Here is a 14,387-nt window from a genome sequence, read left to right on the forward strand (position 1 = left end):
ACTTTTTTTATTGGAATAATATTATTCTTACCAATTAGGTCATGAAGGGTATCAAAATAAATCAAATACTAATGCGTAATGTACTTTTAACACTTTAAAGGGAAAATACACAATAAGTACATAACATCTATTTAGCTATGGTAGTATCGCACTATTAACATCAGTTAATTAGAAAATATTCAAAACATAATTTATTTTTTTGCAATAGAAAGCTCTGTTCTTTCTAATAGATTGTTAATAAAGGTTGTATAAACAATTGACTATGGGTATCTTTACAAAAATAGATTCATTAGGGATAAGTTTGATGAACTGGCAGACTAAGAACATTGAGCTTGTGTATTTACTGAATGACTTTCAAAATCTGAAATTAAGATATCTTCCAATTATTTGAGTACTATGTGCTGATCGATTATCTTTTTGAACATATATAACTCTTGGCACATATTGAACGTGTTTTAATAATTCTGAGAATTTTAAATATAAAAATTAAGATATCAATAATTTTCATTGTATTTTCAATATAACTAAATTAATGTAAGGGAAATTGGTTTTTCATAATTTAGATATGCAATATACAATACTTAAACTGCTACACAAATTATATCGCAAAAGTAAGTTCTTTATGAGTTCATAAGTATCAATTGGTAAATGTTAAAAGAGTGTATTTTATTAGGCTGTAAAAGTAAACTGTGCAGAGTGCCCATATATGTATATACCCTTATAGTCTAATAAAATACAGCCTTTGAGATGTTATAAATTATATTTCAATTTCTAATTGCACAATGTTTAAAGTATAAAAACTCATTTAAAAACTAAATGCTTAAAAAGAAGTATTTCTTTATACAAGATCCGTAAGTTCTGTATAAATATGTTTAATCACGCTAGGTAAAGGTACAGTACATAACGTGTTTGTAAGATACTGCTCATCGATTTATACAAATGAGATATAAATAGTGTAAACAAGTAAAATTAAAATTATATATTAAGTTTATTCATTGTATTGAAGATTGTAAATTATACAATTACCTATAACTTTATTAAAATATGTAGATAATATCACATATCTTTTATTTGTAAAATGTTTATTTCATCAAGTACATTATAATACAGTCGTGCCCGCTTTAAGAGTTCGGACATTTACACAAGGAGGTGAATTCTATGAATTTAACCGAGACAAGGAAAGAGGACGAGTGCGAGTGGAATACAATCGCTGGCGCGTATTGGTATATTCAAACGTCAACTTATATTCTCTTATATTTCACGATCGGCTCACTCGAAATTGACAATCCAACGATTCAACATACATATGTATGTAAGTATATACAATGTATCGATAACGATCGGCGTTAACTTACGTTCGTCGCTTGAAGCCGTTTGACTTCAAAGAATGAAGGGGGGAGAATAATAACAGACGTTAAAGTGGGCACTACTGTAACTCTTGATGTAGAACATATAAAATGTTTACAAAAATATAAATGTTTCATTTGTGTAACAACAAATGCGAATTATTTTCACAAAACACGGTGCAAAAGCACTAAATAGAAGTACATTTATTTAAGAACATCTAGAATACGAGTACCTTGTACAGAGGTATCCACATTACTTGTTATTGTTAACTTGCATGAAAATTTTTATTAGCAGAATATCATAATCAATTGTTCTCTTGCTATAAAATAACGTATCGTGTAATAAATAGTAAACAAAATTTGCTACTTGTGATAATCTGAAAGATATCCGAAATGTATGGTTGCATCTTTTCGTGTTACAAAATTTAGAGATATTTGTAAGAATGTTCTGCAACAAGTTTACTATCCTTAATCCAAAATCGAAGATAAATGACTAAAATCAGAGAAGCGATGAACTTAATAAAATTTGTAAAATAATGTTGAGTTTAAATCTCGCAAAAACATTTAAGTATGATATCGCTGTTAATAATTATGAATAAATAGTTTTCAATGTATTGAACTTTTGCATTTTAGTGTACAAATACAAAATAGAACGAAAAGTCAATATTAAGAATTAATCACTGATCGTACCGATGATAAGTACACAATAAACTTCATTGCTGATATTTCTATACTAAAAGTTGTCCATTCTTCTCGTATCGAATACAATTCACAAATTTAAGTAGTTTGCACGATTTTCAGCCAGAATCCATTTTCGCTCGTAGTCACAAGACTTCGTCTGCTAAATTTAAGCGGGATGCTCGTCTTTTCACAAATCTCCACTCGATGTCGTCTTAGAAACGATATTATTCCTACCTTGGTTTGCAAGAGCGCGAATCGCATTCCTAAGGAAAAGATACAAACGTTTAATTATATCAGTGTGATCGATGTGACGGCGTGTCATAAGTTGATCTTCGAGAATGGATCGTTGGTAACAGTTTTCGATCGAATCGTAACAAACAATGTTATGTCAAAGTGGATCAATTTTTCCAATTATTCGTCCAACTCGTAACTGAATCGCAGCAATATTATAAAATACAGTATTCTAAAAAAGAAAAAAAAAAAATACAAAAATGATATATATTTTCAAAACTTTGAAACTTTGGAATAAGTAATGTGTACATACGTACGTGTAAATAGGGAAATAATATTGACTGACTCTATTGGTCATAGAACCACTTATCTAGTTACTTCTTTAACACCATATTTGAATTACCTTCATTTACACTTGTTTCTTTGTGACAACGTTACACGAGATACAGTACAGGATTGCATCGGGAGATCTCAAGTTTCTAATTTGTATTTCAGTGTTTATTATGTACACGATACCGTAGCACTTTTCTAGTACATATATATAAATCCAATATATGTAATATTAACTCATATTTCTGGCAACCACTTTAAATCTTATTAATTTTAATTTCAACGATAACAGTAACACTAACTGCGTTACTAACGAAGTTCTAATTAAGTAGAATGAAACTACTACGTTGTGCCTTTGGGATAGTAAAATTAAAGTTATTCTTTTTGCGATTTAATTGTAATAAAAAAATTACCAATGCAATTTCGTGGTCCCTCTCCAAACGGAAGATACGTGTACGGATGCCTCGTTCGTTTATTCTCTTCTGTAAATCTCTCAGGATCGAATGTTGAGGGATTCGGATAATAATCCGGATCATGGTGAAGACCATAGATTGGTATGATTACCCGCATACCTGCTGGTAATTCGACTTTTGTATTCGGTATTTGATACTGATATTCGCATCTTCGTGAAAGGAGCGAAGCCGGTGGATACTTTCTGAGCGTTTCTGAAAGGTTTTTGAAAAAAAAAAATAATTTTCTTTCAATAACGACCCTGTAGTCTGTGTCTTGGCACAGAGCAAATCAATTTGGAATTCGAAATATCCTCGTCCTTATAAAGCGATGCAAAAGAACAGACATAATTATAACATATAGTACGATGTGCATCATATTCTTTTTCACAATCACAATTTTCAAGATTTCAAGATGACTTAGTATCTGTATATTTGTTTTAATTTAAATAAAAGGGACAATTATATTTTTTCATCTAATAATTTTTCTCTAAGAGTAATTTTAACATCCTGCGTTATACTATTTAGTAATTCGCTACACAGATACGTGTAACAAATAAATTTATTAAATACTTCGGTTAGATTCTCTTACGTTTACATCAAAGGACGTTCATCTGTTAATAAATAACAATATTTCGCTTAAAAACGCGTAATAATAATTTTAATGGGTATAGTTCACGAATAAGAATGTTGATTTTACCTGCGATCACCATATCGAGGTACTTCATGTCCTGGACAGCATCGTATGTTAATTTGCCACTCCTGTTGTCAATGGCATTGTAAATATCGCGTCTCGTTTTTTCTTGAATTTCAGCATTCAACGCTAGCTCGTGAAGGCAAAATGCAATGGTGTTCGAAGAAGTTTCGTAACCAGCAGCGAAAAACACAAATGCTTGGGCAGCAATAGTGTTCTCGTCCAGTTCTATAAATAATAGTGCATATGCGATAAAATCATTAAATATCAATCCGACAAAAGAAACGATTCTAATTTTGAGATCTTTAATCGGTCATTGAAAACCGAAATATTTATAAAATGGAATCAATTGAACGTATCTAACTATATTATAATCATGGAAACGTGTTTGTTAATAATTTTAATGGCTACAGTTTATTTACGCGTTTGTTAAACGTGTGTCATTCTCAATTTAAGCACAAACGACGTAAGGTATCGGTTTTACTTTTTTTCGTTTGGTTATGCGCGATACATTAATTTTTATCTCTGTAAACAGAGATTTATAATTACGCGTTTATTATATTGTTAGCATGCTGTCTGATAAGTTTGATGATATTAGTAACCGTTGTATATGCAAACTATTGACATTTGACCAGTGAGTTGAGTCGAGTAAGAAATACGCTACCCGAAATAATTGACGAGTCATGTACTCAAATAAGATAATTAATAGCTCGAAGGTTACTCATAAATTCATAATATACGAATTAACTACACATTTAGTAAAAATTCGGTGATATTAAATGCAAAGTGGAACACGTAATTAAAATCCTAATAAATTTTGATTTCAATGCATGTTGTTCCAAACAAATATTGTATAGTTTAAAGGCTTAAAATATTTATACCGTTTAAGTCGTCTTTCTTAGATGTAATTTTCTAAATAAAAAAACTTTAAGCAAATATTCAAACTCATTGGTCGAGATTCTTTCAATACGTAACTTTTATTTTAGAATAAAAATTAATTTCCATTTAAAGAACAGATCGAGAAAATTATCTTGAAAATTATACAGTTCTCTTTAACTTATATAATATTTACTTGTTTGCACATAAGTTACGAATAAATTCTACGCGGATAAATAAATTTGAAGTATAAATCAAGAATGAGTTCTTTGAGTGAAATTAATGAAACGATTTCATTATTGTTATGCATGGTTTCACTGCAGTCACAGAGGTCTTGGGGTAGCTACGAATGAAGTACTTACTGTCAATTTTATCTTGATTAATTTGTAACAGAACTGTACCATTTACTGCTGCGTATCGTATTTACGCCGAACATGCAATGAATAACTCGTAGGTACATATATTGACTGAAGACAGTTATCAATTATGTAACATTCTCCGATTGATATAATTGAGTTGTTCGAAAATTATATAAGCTATTACCGACGCAGTATTTTATGTTTATTTCTTCTGTCTATTCGTTGACTGTGATATTTTACGTATAATACAGGGTATTTCAAAACTATCGATAGCAAGTTTGTAAGTGAATTCAACGATTCAATATTTTTCTAAATATTTTGACATTCCCTTACGAATTTGCTTTCAAGCTTATCCAGTAAAAGATACTGCTGCTTTTAGCATTGATACATTTTATGCTCGATAATTAATTGCAGTGTCACGGTTAGTCGCATAACAAGCGACGGCCGCAGGAAGTGATGGGGATAACTTCGTTGCAACCTACGAAGGCAAATCTGTTGTAACCTGCGCAGGGGTTATTGTACTGTACCGTGATGTATGAATAATAATGGTTGTAGGTGTAGACCAAGCCCCCATATTACGTACAACGATAACGTTTCTCCTGTGACGCGTACGATTTATCTTTGTACCATGTAATCTATTTAACCTATAGGGGCTAACACACTTGTAAAGCGAGTTTGTCCCGTTTCTACGCTTTCACAAAACTGATGCAACGTCGTGCTTTTCTTGCTCGACCTGAACCATAACTCATTGTCGCGAGTTAGTCTCGAGAGTGTTCCTTAACAGTGGAAACTGCATTCGAGGGTTTGACAAACACCCTCAAACGCATTCTCTACTGGTGAGAAACATTCTTGAGAGCACAATAGATTTATTCTCAAATAGACACGTAGCCTGAAACTACGACAAACTGCATTCGAGAGTTTGACAAACACCCTCAAACGCATTCTCTACTGGTGAGAAACATTCTCGAGAGCAATTTGCTATAGATTTATTCTCAAATAGACACGTAGCCTGAAACTACGTCAAATTGCATTTGAGAGTTTGACAATCACCCTCAAACGCATTTTCCAATTACCCTCAAACGCATTTTCCACTGATGACAAACATTCTCAAGAGCAATTCGCGCTAGATTTATTCTAAGTTGACTTTATTTACCTATCTCCTCGGTTGTTTCCGCGTCCTCGTCGTTAGAGATAAGCCCGTTTCCCGAATCGTTCTCCAGGGTGCCCTTATTCTTCAATTCGATCAATAAATCCATGAAGTCGTGCCTCTTGATACCGTGCTCCTCTCGTTGGCTGATCATCTGCGACACGACATCTTTGAAGAACTTTGTCACACCGGGATCGATCACCTGGACACCTAAAAGTTTGTACAATCTCGGCATGGCGGTTCTGAGCATCCTCCATAACGTGGCCTTGTAACTCGGCCTTGAGAATTTCTTCGCTGCCCTATGGAAATTGGATTCCTCGTCGGTGAGCGCATTTATTTGTATGCCAAACGCGCAGCTACCAATGACGTCTATTGTAAATTTCGCCGCCAACTCGCGGACCTCGAACGGCTTATCAGCTTCGGAAGAGGCGTCGATTAATTTTTGAAACTCCTCGCTGCACTCCGCCAAGAGATAGAACATCCTCTTCAGTTTGCCAGAGGAGAAGGCTGGGGTCAGCTTCGACCTGAGACTCTTCCATTTCTTTCCCTCCAAGTTGAACAAATGACCGGACAGTGGGTCCTAATAGAAGACAAAGATACGATTCGATAATTTCGATATTGAACGCGTTTTTTTATAATAGTAATGGGCTAGAGTCGAATGGAAAGATTTGAAACTTTTGGAACGAAATAACTTGCATTCCGTTTGAATAGAATTCGAGTTGAATATTAAGGTGTGGTTTTGGTAGATTTTTGAAGATTCCAACTGTTCGATAGAAATACCTTTTGGCGAGACAGGGTGAGTATCAACAAAATGATAAAACAGATGGCTGGTCATCGAATATTACACAATTTCTCTTTATGACTCATACTTGATTTCTCGTGTCTTTTACCAATAATCTGTATTTATTTCAGACGAAAGATACGGTACTACACTTGTTGCTAAGTGACCGTCCCTTAAATTTATCGATGCAATGGAACGGTCAAGGTTCGCGTGCAAGTATCGAGGTTTTACGGTTTACATAAAACATACTCGGTCCAGAATAACATAGACGTTAAAATGTCAGAGAACTTTATGAATGTAAAACTGGAGCGAATATGATGAAATTTGGAGCATATTTATCGAATAACTTGATTTCAAGAATGCTAGACAACATTTTTGCCTCGTGGCGAAATTATGCCAACTCTAAAATATACAATATCTTGCTCACCGTGACTCTTTTTAGCAAAAATGTGTACAACAAAAGTTGCGTGGAAAATTTTATTTGGAAACTCTTGTTTTACACAAATTTTCAATAGAATTATTCGTTACTAATTATTTATTATTTGTTATTTACAAATAATGTACTTTTTATTTTGAATGTAATATAAAAAATAACTGACCGTCAAATCGAACGAACGCATTTTCTTATTAGTCATTTGTTATTCAAATTTTACGATCTGTGTTGCACCGTTTCGCTAACATCTCAACGCGTTTATTTCTCATTTACACCACTCCATCTTTGTATTTGAAAGAACTGCAAACTGTATAAAAGTGCGTGTCATAAACTTATACATTGCTGTGATTCATAGTCTGGCAAGTGTCCTTGGCGGTCATTTTTGTTTGTACCGATATAGTGAAAGTTTTCGCAGAGCCAATTCTTTTGTCGACTCCGCTGTAATCACTTTGACGAGCCGTAAATATTAGAAACTATTTTTACTACGTCTACAGACGAATTTATATTTATATCAGAAATATTTGATACAACGAATGGCTCTAACAATTAATCAGTACTTCAAATGTGACACGAATTCCTGTGTTACTTGAAACCGCGTGGTGCGTATCGCGATATGTGAATGCGATAGGTCGCGTTGTACAAATATTATCGCAATTTTTGATTGTGCTATAGGAAATCGCGTTATACGAGTCAATATTTTATAAAATAGTTGTGTAAAATAATGCTCTACTAAATTAATACTAATTAATATTGTATAAAATAATATTATATAAAATAATCCTCTATTAAATTAATACTAATTAATCCGTGTTGTACGAGTTCGTGGTAAGAACTGCACTGTACGAGTCCGTGTTACACAAACCAACGCTGCACAATATCGCGCTATACGAAACTGCATTAAACAAGTCTATAAAATACGGGTTTGTAATTTTACTCGTCGATTCCCCCCCAATTTGAGACCGGTCCCATTCGAAAAGAACTTGTTCGGATTACGACTTCTCGTTCGGTGTTGGAACTTATTTTTAACTAAATTTATACTCGCAATAAAATTACCTGGACATTCACCGGTATACCACGATTCGAAAAGCAAGCGAAATTTTTCACACAAATATTCTTGATTAGGTCCGGTTCTCGTAGAATTAGCACTGGTAATCTCACACGGAACGCCCCGAAAAATCTTTCATCTTTGAACCATTCGTACATCTCCTGGATACCTTCCGGTAGAGACTTTCGAAACAGTAACATGGGTGCGAAATTGCCGAATAATGGCGTTGGTTTTCGAAACGGCACTCCTCGAGTCTCCCAAAAATTGAAAGTCGAAGTGAAGAAGCAATAAAGAATCACCAAGAGCAGCCCCAGTAAGAGGAACTGTTCCAAAAATTCTCTCAACACACCCCACATTTTTAATAATGCGAACGCGAACGTTTCTACGTCAATTTATTTATATTGGTTCACGATCTTTTTTATTTTTCAATGTCAACGATTATACATGATACGATGCGTCCTGGCAGAATACCGCGCACTAAGTGTGCACCGGATATCGGTTCAATGTTATCGCCGCGCGATCGACGGTAGTTGTAAAACAAAAGGATCCTTTGTGGGAGTGACACTCAAATTACGTAGCACGATATTTCGATTGAATCCTTGAAACTGTTTATACGCGTATATGCACCTGCCCGACACGAGCGTCTGACTCATGAGCGTTATGTTTGCATTCACTCGTTTCACCGAGTGAAATGTCCCAACCGCGTGCACTCTTCCCGTGTTTACGCGTCTACTGACGTTTCGATCGCACGTGATTATCGGGTCACTGATTTCAGCGTTGGAATGCTAACTGACCTGTTAAGTTGCTTGTAAATCGTGTGTTTTAACGAGTCGCGTTTCATTTCCAAATATTTAACGTTTTATTCATCGTTTTGCACTTTTGTGCATAGTTGCATCGGTTAGATATCTGGAAAACACTGAACACGTGCTTTCGTGTGTGAAATATTACAAAGAACGCGAAAATACTGCACCAACACTGTTTGACAATTAAACGAATTAGTACAGCGAGCAAAATTTTAACGAGAAAGCTTCAAAATGCCTTTACGTCTACTTTAATATTCACTTTCTGTTACTTTACGATCCGTAAAGTATAGAAGTGCACTTTCTAACATCTCGTTGCAGTGAGATATTTTCAATCTTAATTGAATGAATATCCGTGAAAAGTATTCCAAAGATTCCTTTACGCGTCGATCACGTTGCCAAAACTCTTTTCCAGACACTCGATGTTTCGTTATTTCTTGAAACTTTTAATTCTCGGCGAGTCGCGTTACATTATTTAATCCCACACTTTCGTTCGTTTTGCGTGACATCGTTCTATTTGATCATCGAACGAATTTTATTATTCGCGGACACTAGTTCCAGTCACATGGAGCAATTATCACTCGAATGTCGTAAATAGACGAGTGCAAAGTACCAGCAGAGGCTTAGCATACCAAGAACATACTGCACGAGTTTGGGGACAACAAGAAGAGAGGAAGAGGAAGAGGTGGGAAAGAAAGGAAGGAGGAGGGGAAAAAACGTCCCGTATACGCAACGCGTATCGTTCTGAACGAAAGGCTAACCTCCCACCGACTGGAAATCATGTACATATGTATACACATGCACGCATTTATAGAGACCTTGTGCTTCTGCTCTCCGATTCGAGTTTGTGTTCGAATTTGTGTTCCGATCGAGAACCACTCGTTTATCTTCCAGAGATTCTCCTTCCCTCACTCGATAATTACCGGGAGATTTATCAAGGCACTAGGCCCAATCAACTGCTCCGATCCTCATTATTTACACGTAAATACCCGTTTCCAATTTTCGATACCGTTGCATCTTTAGATTCGCGTGCGACTTTTTGCTCGTCACTCTTATCGATTCAACGGGTCGGTAATAATTTATATAAGAGAATTATTATTATTCTTCAATAATTATTTCTTTAGTATTTTTATATATTATTATTTTCGTTATTCTGTTATCTTACTATTTTTGTGTATTGGTAATTCGTCTTTTAACGTTCTAGTAACGTACTGTATTAGCATCTTAATGTAGGAATGTATTTCAATGTGTGGTAATTTATCGTACGATAGTTTCACTCCTTTTTTAGTATTTTATTAGTTGTGTAGGTTGTCATAACCAGTGAAAGGGTAGTTGATGCAAATAACTGCGAGTTTCGTAATTGATGTGAAATTGTGAAACATATCCTTCATGTGGTAAAATCTTGTAAGTCTTGTAAGAAATTCCAGAACGTTGTACTATATCGTATACGTGGATAACGCATAATTTACATTGGCGAAATCGTTGCAAATGAAAATAGATCTTACTTTTACTGCTAGTCTGATCTCTCTTTCCTAGGTTTTTAGATGAAAACAGATAGCAGAGCAGAGGGACCTAGTTCAACTTTATCCTGCGTGCCTTTCTCCTACCTGTCCCTCTTTATGATGCACAAGCTAGGTTACCAGAAAAATACAAGCTCAGCTAACCAAAACAATGCAGGTATCGTTTTCTTTTTTCGCAGCGTGTTCCTTTAGATTTTGTATTATATCAAATTTATCTTTTAATACAAAAATGACAAGTACAACTTTTTGTTGCCCGTTGCAATCTATGAATGTTTACAAAAAAAATAAGATTTTTCTGATTTTTAAGTACGGTTCAATATTTGAAAATATATATTATCATAATTTAGCATTTTTTAGAATAAATTGAATAGGATAACAATATAAAGATGAATATTTCGATTTTATCAAGTTCGAGGTTTCTTAAAATTGCTTAAAATTGAAAAAGTTTACGCCATTTTCATTTGCGTGGTTAAAATTACAAAAAAAATTCGTATTAATTATGACACATTGTGTGGGGTATGCGAGATATGTATACGCGAAGTTATCGGTCACGTATGAGGATAAAATCAAGAGCATGACGAGTTAGTGTTCGATTGTAACAGAGGTTATCAAAGTACGCACTTTCGATAAGCTTGATAATGGATTGATTAAAAGTAATGCACGGCTGCACTCGTGTACAGCGTGAATATGTGAAATATTTGTTTATATAGATTTCAATTGATTATCTTATATTTGTATTAAGTTCTCATCTTTGAATGTCGCTTTCCGAGTAACTATATACCGATAACAGATAATTAAGTGACTCTAATTTTGAATAAAAATACTGTTTTAAGTATTCCATCTTGCGAGTTTGATGCAATTTGAATATTGAGTATAATTAACAACACTTTATTAAAATAATTATTTTAGTAACAATTATTATTTTAGCTACAACAGGTACAATGAATCGATATGACATTATAAAGCAAATATAAACACTGATGAGATATAAAGTATATTAAATAGTTTATAAAAGTTGGCATAAACACACACGAGGTATAGAATAGATTTATAACGGTAGGTAATGACATAACATTTAATCGATAAATGTGTCAAACATGTCAAACAGCGATCTGAAATACCGATCTCGTAATATATCAATAGTTCTAGAGCGACCTCTTCGTTTAGAAATAGTGATTCTATGTACTACATATATTCAACTGTTCTATCGAAGTCGATAATGTAGTAAACGTAGAAAATTTATCTCTATACAATGTTGTTCAATCAAATCTATCGGTCTTAGAAAATATTGTAACAATTAGTTCCATTCATTGTTGCGAATAAAACGATGAACATTTTAACAACACAAAATTAAAAATATTTTCAAAGTTAAAACTATTCTATGCTTCGACAAAAAGACTTAGTACTATAGTACTTAAACTAAAAGCTATTAGGGAAAGGGCATATCAAGAGACATTCGATAATGTTGTAGCCTGCTTTATCTGTTCAATTCGATACTTTCTAATATTCGTATAAATATAAACTAACATTATACGTGTCTCCAAGACAATTGTTTAATAATTATTAGAAGTATTTTAAATAATCAAAGGATTATATACTTTGCATTATTCCTCACTAATAAAAGCATTACTTTGAAAACTCTAGTACGCCAAATAAATTAGACTCGAAGTAAAAATACTATTACACTAAATACAAAATATTCCTTTCAATATTAACACTTGATTTATTTCTCTCAATCTCAAAATATTTCTTACGGTATAATACCACTTTATTATTACTATCTGAAAGTTCACCGAATAAAGTTTCGTTCATACCGATAGATGGCAGCATAGATATTCAAAAGTAATGGGAATGTTCTGTTCAAACGGTACTATTATCAGTAACACACGAAAACACCTAACTTCTATTTGTACGCGCATGAATAAAAATCTCTATCATTCGCACGATACCAGATCTGTTTTCCTTACAGAACGGTATATCGCTATGGGAATTTGTAGGCGCAGGGGTAATTAATAAAATTAGAAAGTATCACACAAGAAGATCAGCCCGTGTTCTGCACATCAAAGCGTAATTTCCATAATGCACCGGGCGCGAAAGCAACTGCGGACGCGCTTAACGCATCTATCTGATACTTATGTTAATGGACGCATCGGTTAAAGGAACTAGCTAATGGCAAGCAGTCATGATTATCTTGATGAGTCGGTCGACTCCGGCTTTCGCGAGGTATTTCTTTGTACACAACGGACCGGCTTTGCTCTTTATTATTACACAAAAACATTTTCGCATCGTCCTACACGGCACATTTCCACGAACATCCTGCACATCGAAATCTGCAATTAGAGTGGTATTAAGATGTGGATTAAAAATAGCTTTAAAAGCTTCGAATGCGCGTTTCTTGCGCTCCACCGTCAAAATTTATCGTAACTTTATGTAGTTTTCTTTTTTATTTGTACGGAATATTAATATTGTTAGGTAATTCTATCGATCGTTCGTGAAATTTGTTCGAATTTTTTTCAGTGATTCTGACTACGTTTTGGAAGTGTGTAGAAAATTATACATAAAAATCTCGTCTGTTTGCCACTTCATAATTTCATGCTATTTCATAATTTAAAAACAATTCAATTAATCCTTCGACCGCAAATAGTTAACTTTCCACTTAAGAGTTTATTTTCTTTACACGTTCTCTAATAATTAAACCTTCCGATTTATTAAGTAGCATAATTAAATTTCTAAGAGGAATGCTTTCTTGAAAATTATTTTTTAAAGTGAAACGTTTTCTCACAGTTCAAATATATTCTTGATCACTACGATATAAACCATAAATAGTGGTTATTCCTCTTTCAACAGTGGATGCTATTGAGACTAATAAAGAATCATTTTTCCACTATCGAAAGTAATTAATTGACTTGACTTTTTAATTCGTTCATTAATATAGACGTTTTATCACCCTTGTACACCATCTTTGCGTATAAGGAGACACTCGTCTGACTCTTTTATACTTTTCAAACGCATGTTTGCCTTACTATCGACTCGACGAACGATTTTCTCGATAAAGGTGGTGGTTTCTCTTTATTTTTTCTCTTGTTGCGGTGCCGTAGAAATATTTTTATTTTCGGCAAAGATCGCTAATATTGATGACTCCCTCGAAGTTGCCATTGCTTCTCATTTTTCTCCTCCTTCGTCGAACGAGTGAGCTGATCGGGATCACGTCGGTTAAAGTTAGACTTCGGTAGTAAAAATTCCAATGCCGTACTTGAAATTTAAGTAAATGTTGCACTTTGGTCATAATCATCTGGGTCACCGAGCAAGCTTCCTTCCTCCAAATCGTTACATTGTCCTTTGTTTCTCGTTTCTTCGTGCAAACCTGGGAATAACCATGTCTTGGGTCCTAACTTAACCTAAGCTTGTTAGAAGTTGTGTCTCACGTAATTCTAGGGGATCAACTGGATTTGATTGATAGCATTTAAGAGTAAATACCGTCCATCGCTCGTAAGAAGAATCCTGGCAGGTATGCAGGTCCAATTGGTAGAGTGATCACGCCTAATGTCACATATACTTTGGGTTCTAGCACGTTGTTCGCCATATTGGTCGTGCACAGGTAGATTGTGCACTGGAGTGGGGATGTAAACACTCGTTTGCCTTCTTGTCGCGAACAGACAATATTATTTACTCACGAGAAGGTGACTGTTGTCCTA

General features: G+C 34.2%; 2 protein-coding genes across 3 annotated transcripts in view; one reads left to right on the plus strand and one right to left on the minus strand.

Moving 5' to 3' along the window:
• Positions 1–969: 969 nt before the first annotated feature.
• Positions 970–9,811, minus strand: LOC143154368 (putative cytochrome P450 6a13). The gene is made up of 5 exons (XM_076326475.1): positions 8,381–9,811; positions 6,120–6,693; positions 3,738–3,959; positions 3,002–3,253; positions 970–2,290 (listed from the first exon to the last, which is right to left on the minus strand). The coding sequence occupies exons 1-5, from the start codon at positions 8,726–8,728 to the stop codon at positions 2,124–2,126; spliced, it is 1,563 nt and encodes a 520-aa protein (XP_076182590.1). The 5' UTR covers positions 8,729–9,811; the 3' UTR covers positions 970–2,123.
• A 217-nt stretch (positions 9,812–10,028) lies between these two features.
• The window catches only part of Fuss (SKI family transcriptional corepressor fussel), a 126,102-nt gene continuing 121,743 nt past the window's right edge, over positions 10,029–14,387 (plus strand). For both annotated transcript variants that reach the window (XM_076326472.1, XM_076326474.1), the window contains exons 1-2: positions 10,029–10,153; positions 10,709–10,849. The gene's annotated coding sequence lies outside the window, so the exon portion shown is untranslated. The remainder of the gene's footprint in view (positions 10,154–10,708; positions 10,850–14,387) is intronic.

This window comes from Ptiloglossa arizonensis, chromosome 14, assembly GCF_051014685.1.
Source record: "Ptiloglossa arizonensis isolate GNS036 chromosome 14, iyPtiAriz1_principal, whole genome shotgun sequence".
Classification (NCBI taxonomy): Eukaryota; Metazoa; Arthropoda; class Insecta; order Hymenoptera; family Colletidae; genus Ptiloglossa; species Ptiloglossa arizonensis.

Coding starts and splice junctions, on each gene's coding strand:
- LOC143154368 (XM_076326475.1), bottom strand. CDS start 8,728: ATGTGGGGTGTGTTGAGAGAATTTTTGGAACAGTTCCTCTTACTGGGG. Junction 6,694..8,380: donor GTATACCGGTGAATGTCCAG/GTAATTTTATTG, acceptor GTCTTCTATTAG/GACCCACTGTCCGGTCATTT. Junction 2,291..3,001: donor GGGACCACGAAATTGCATTG/GTAATTTTTTTA, acceptor TCTTTTCCTTAG/GAATGCGATTCGCGCTCTTG.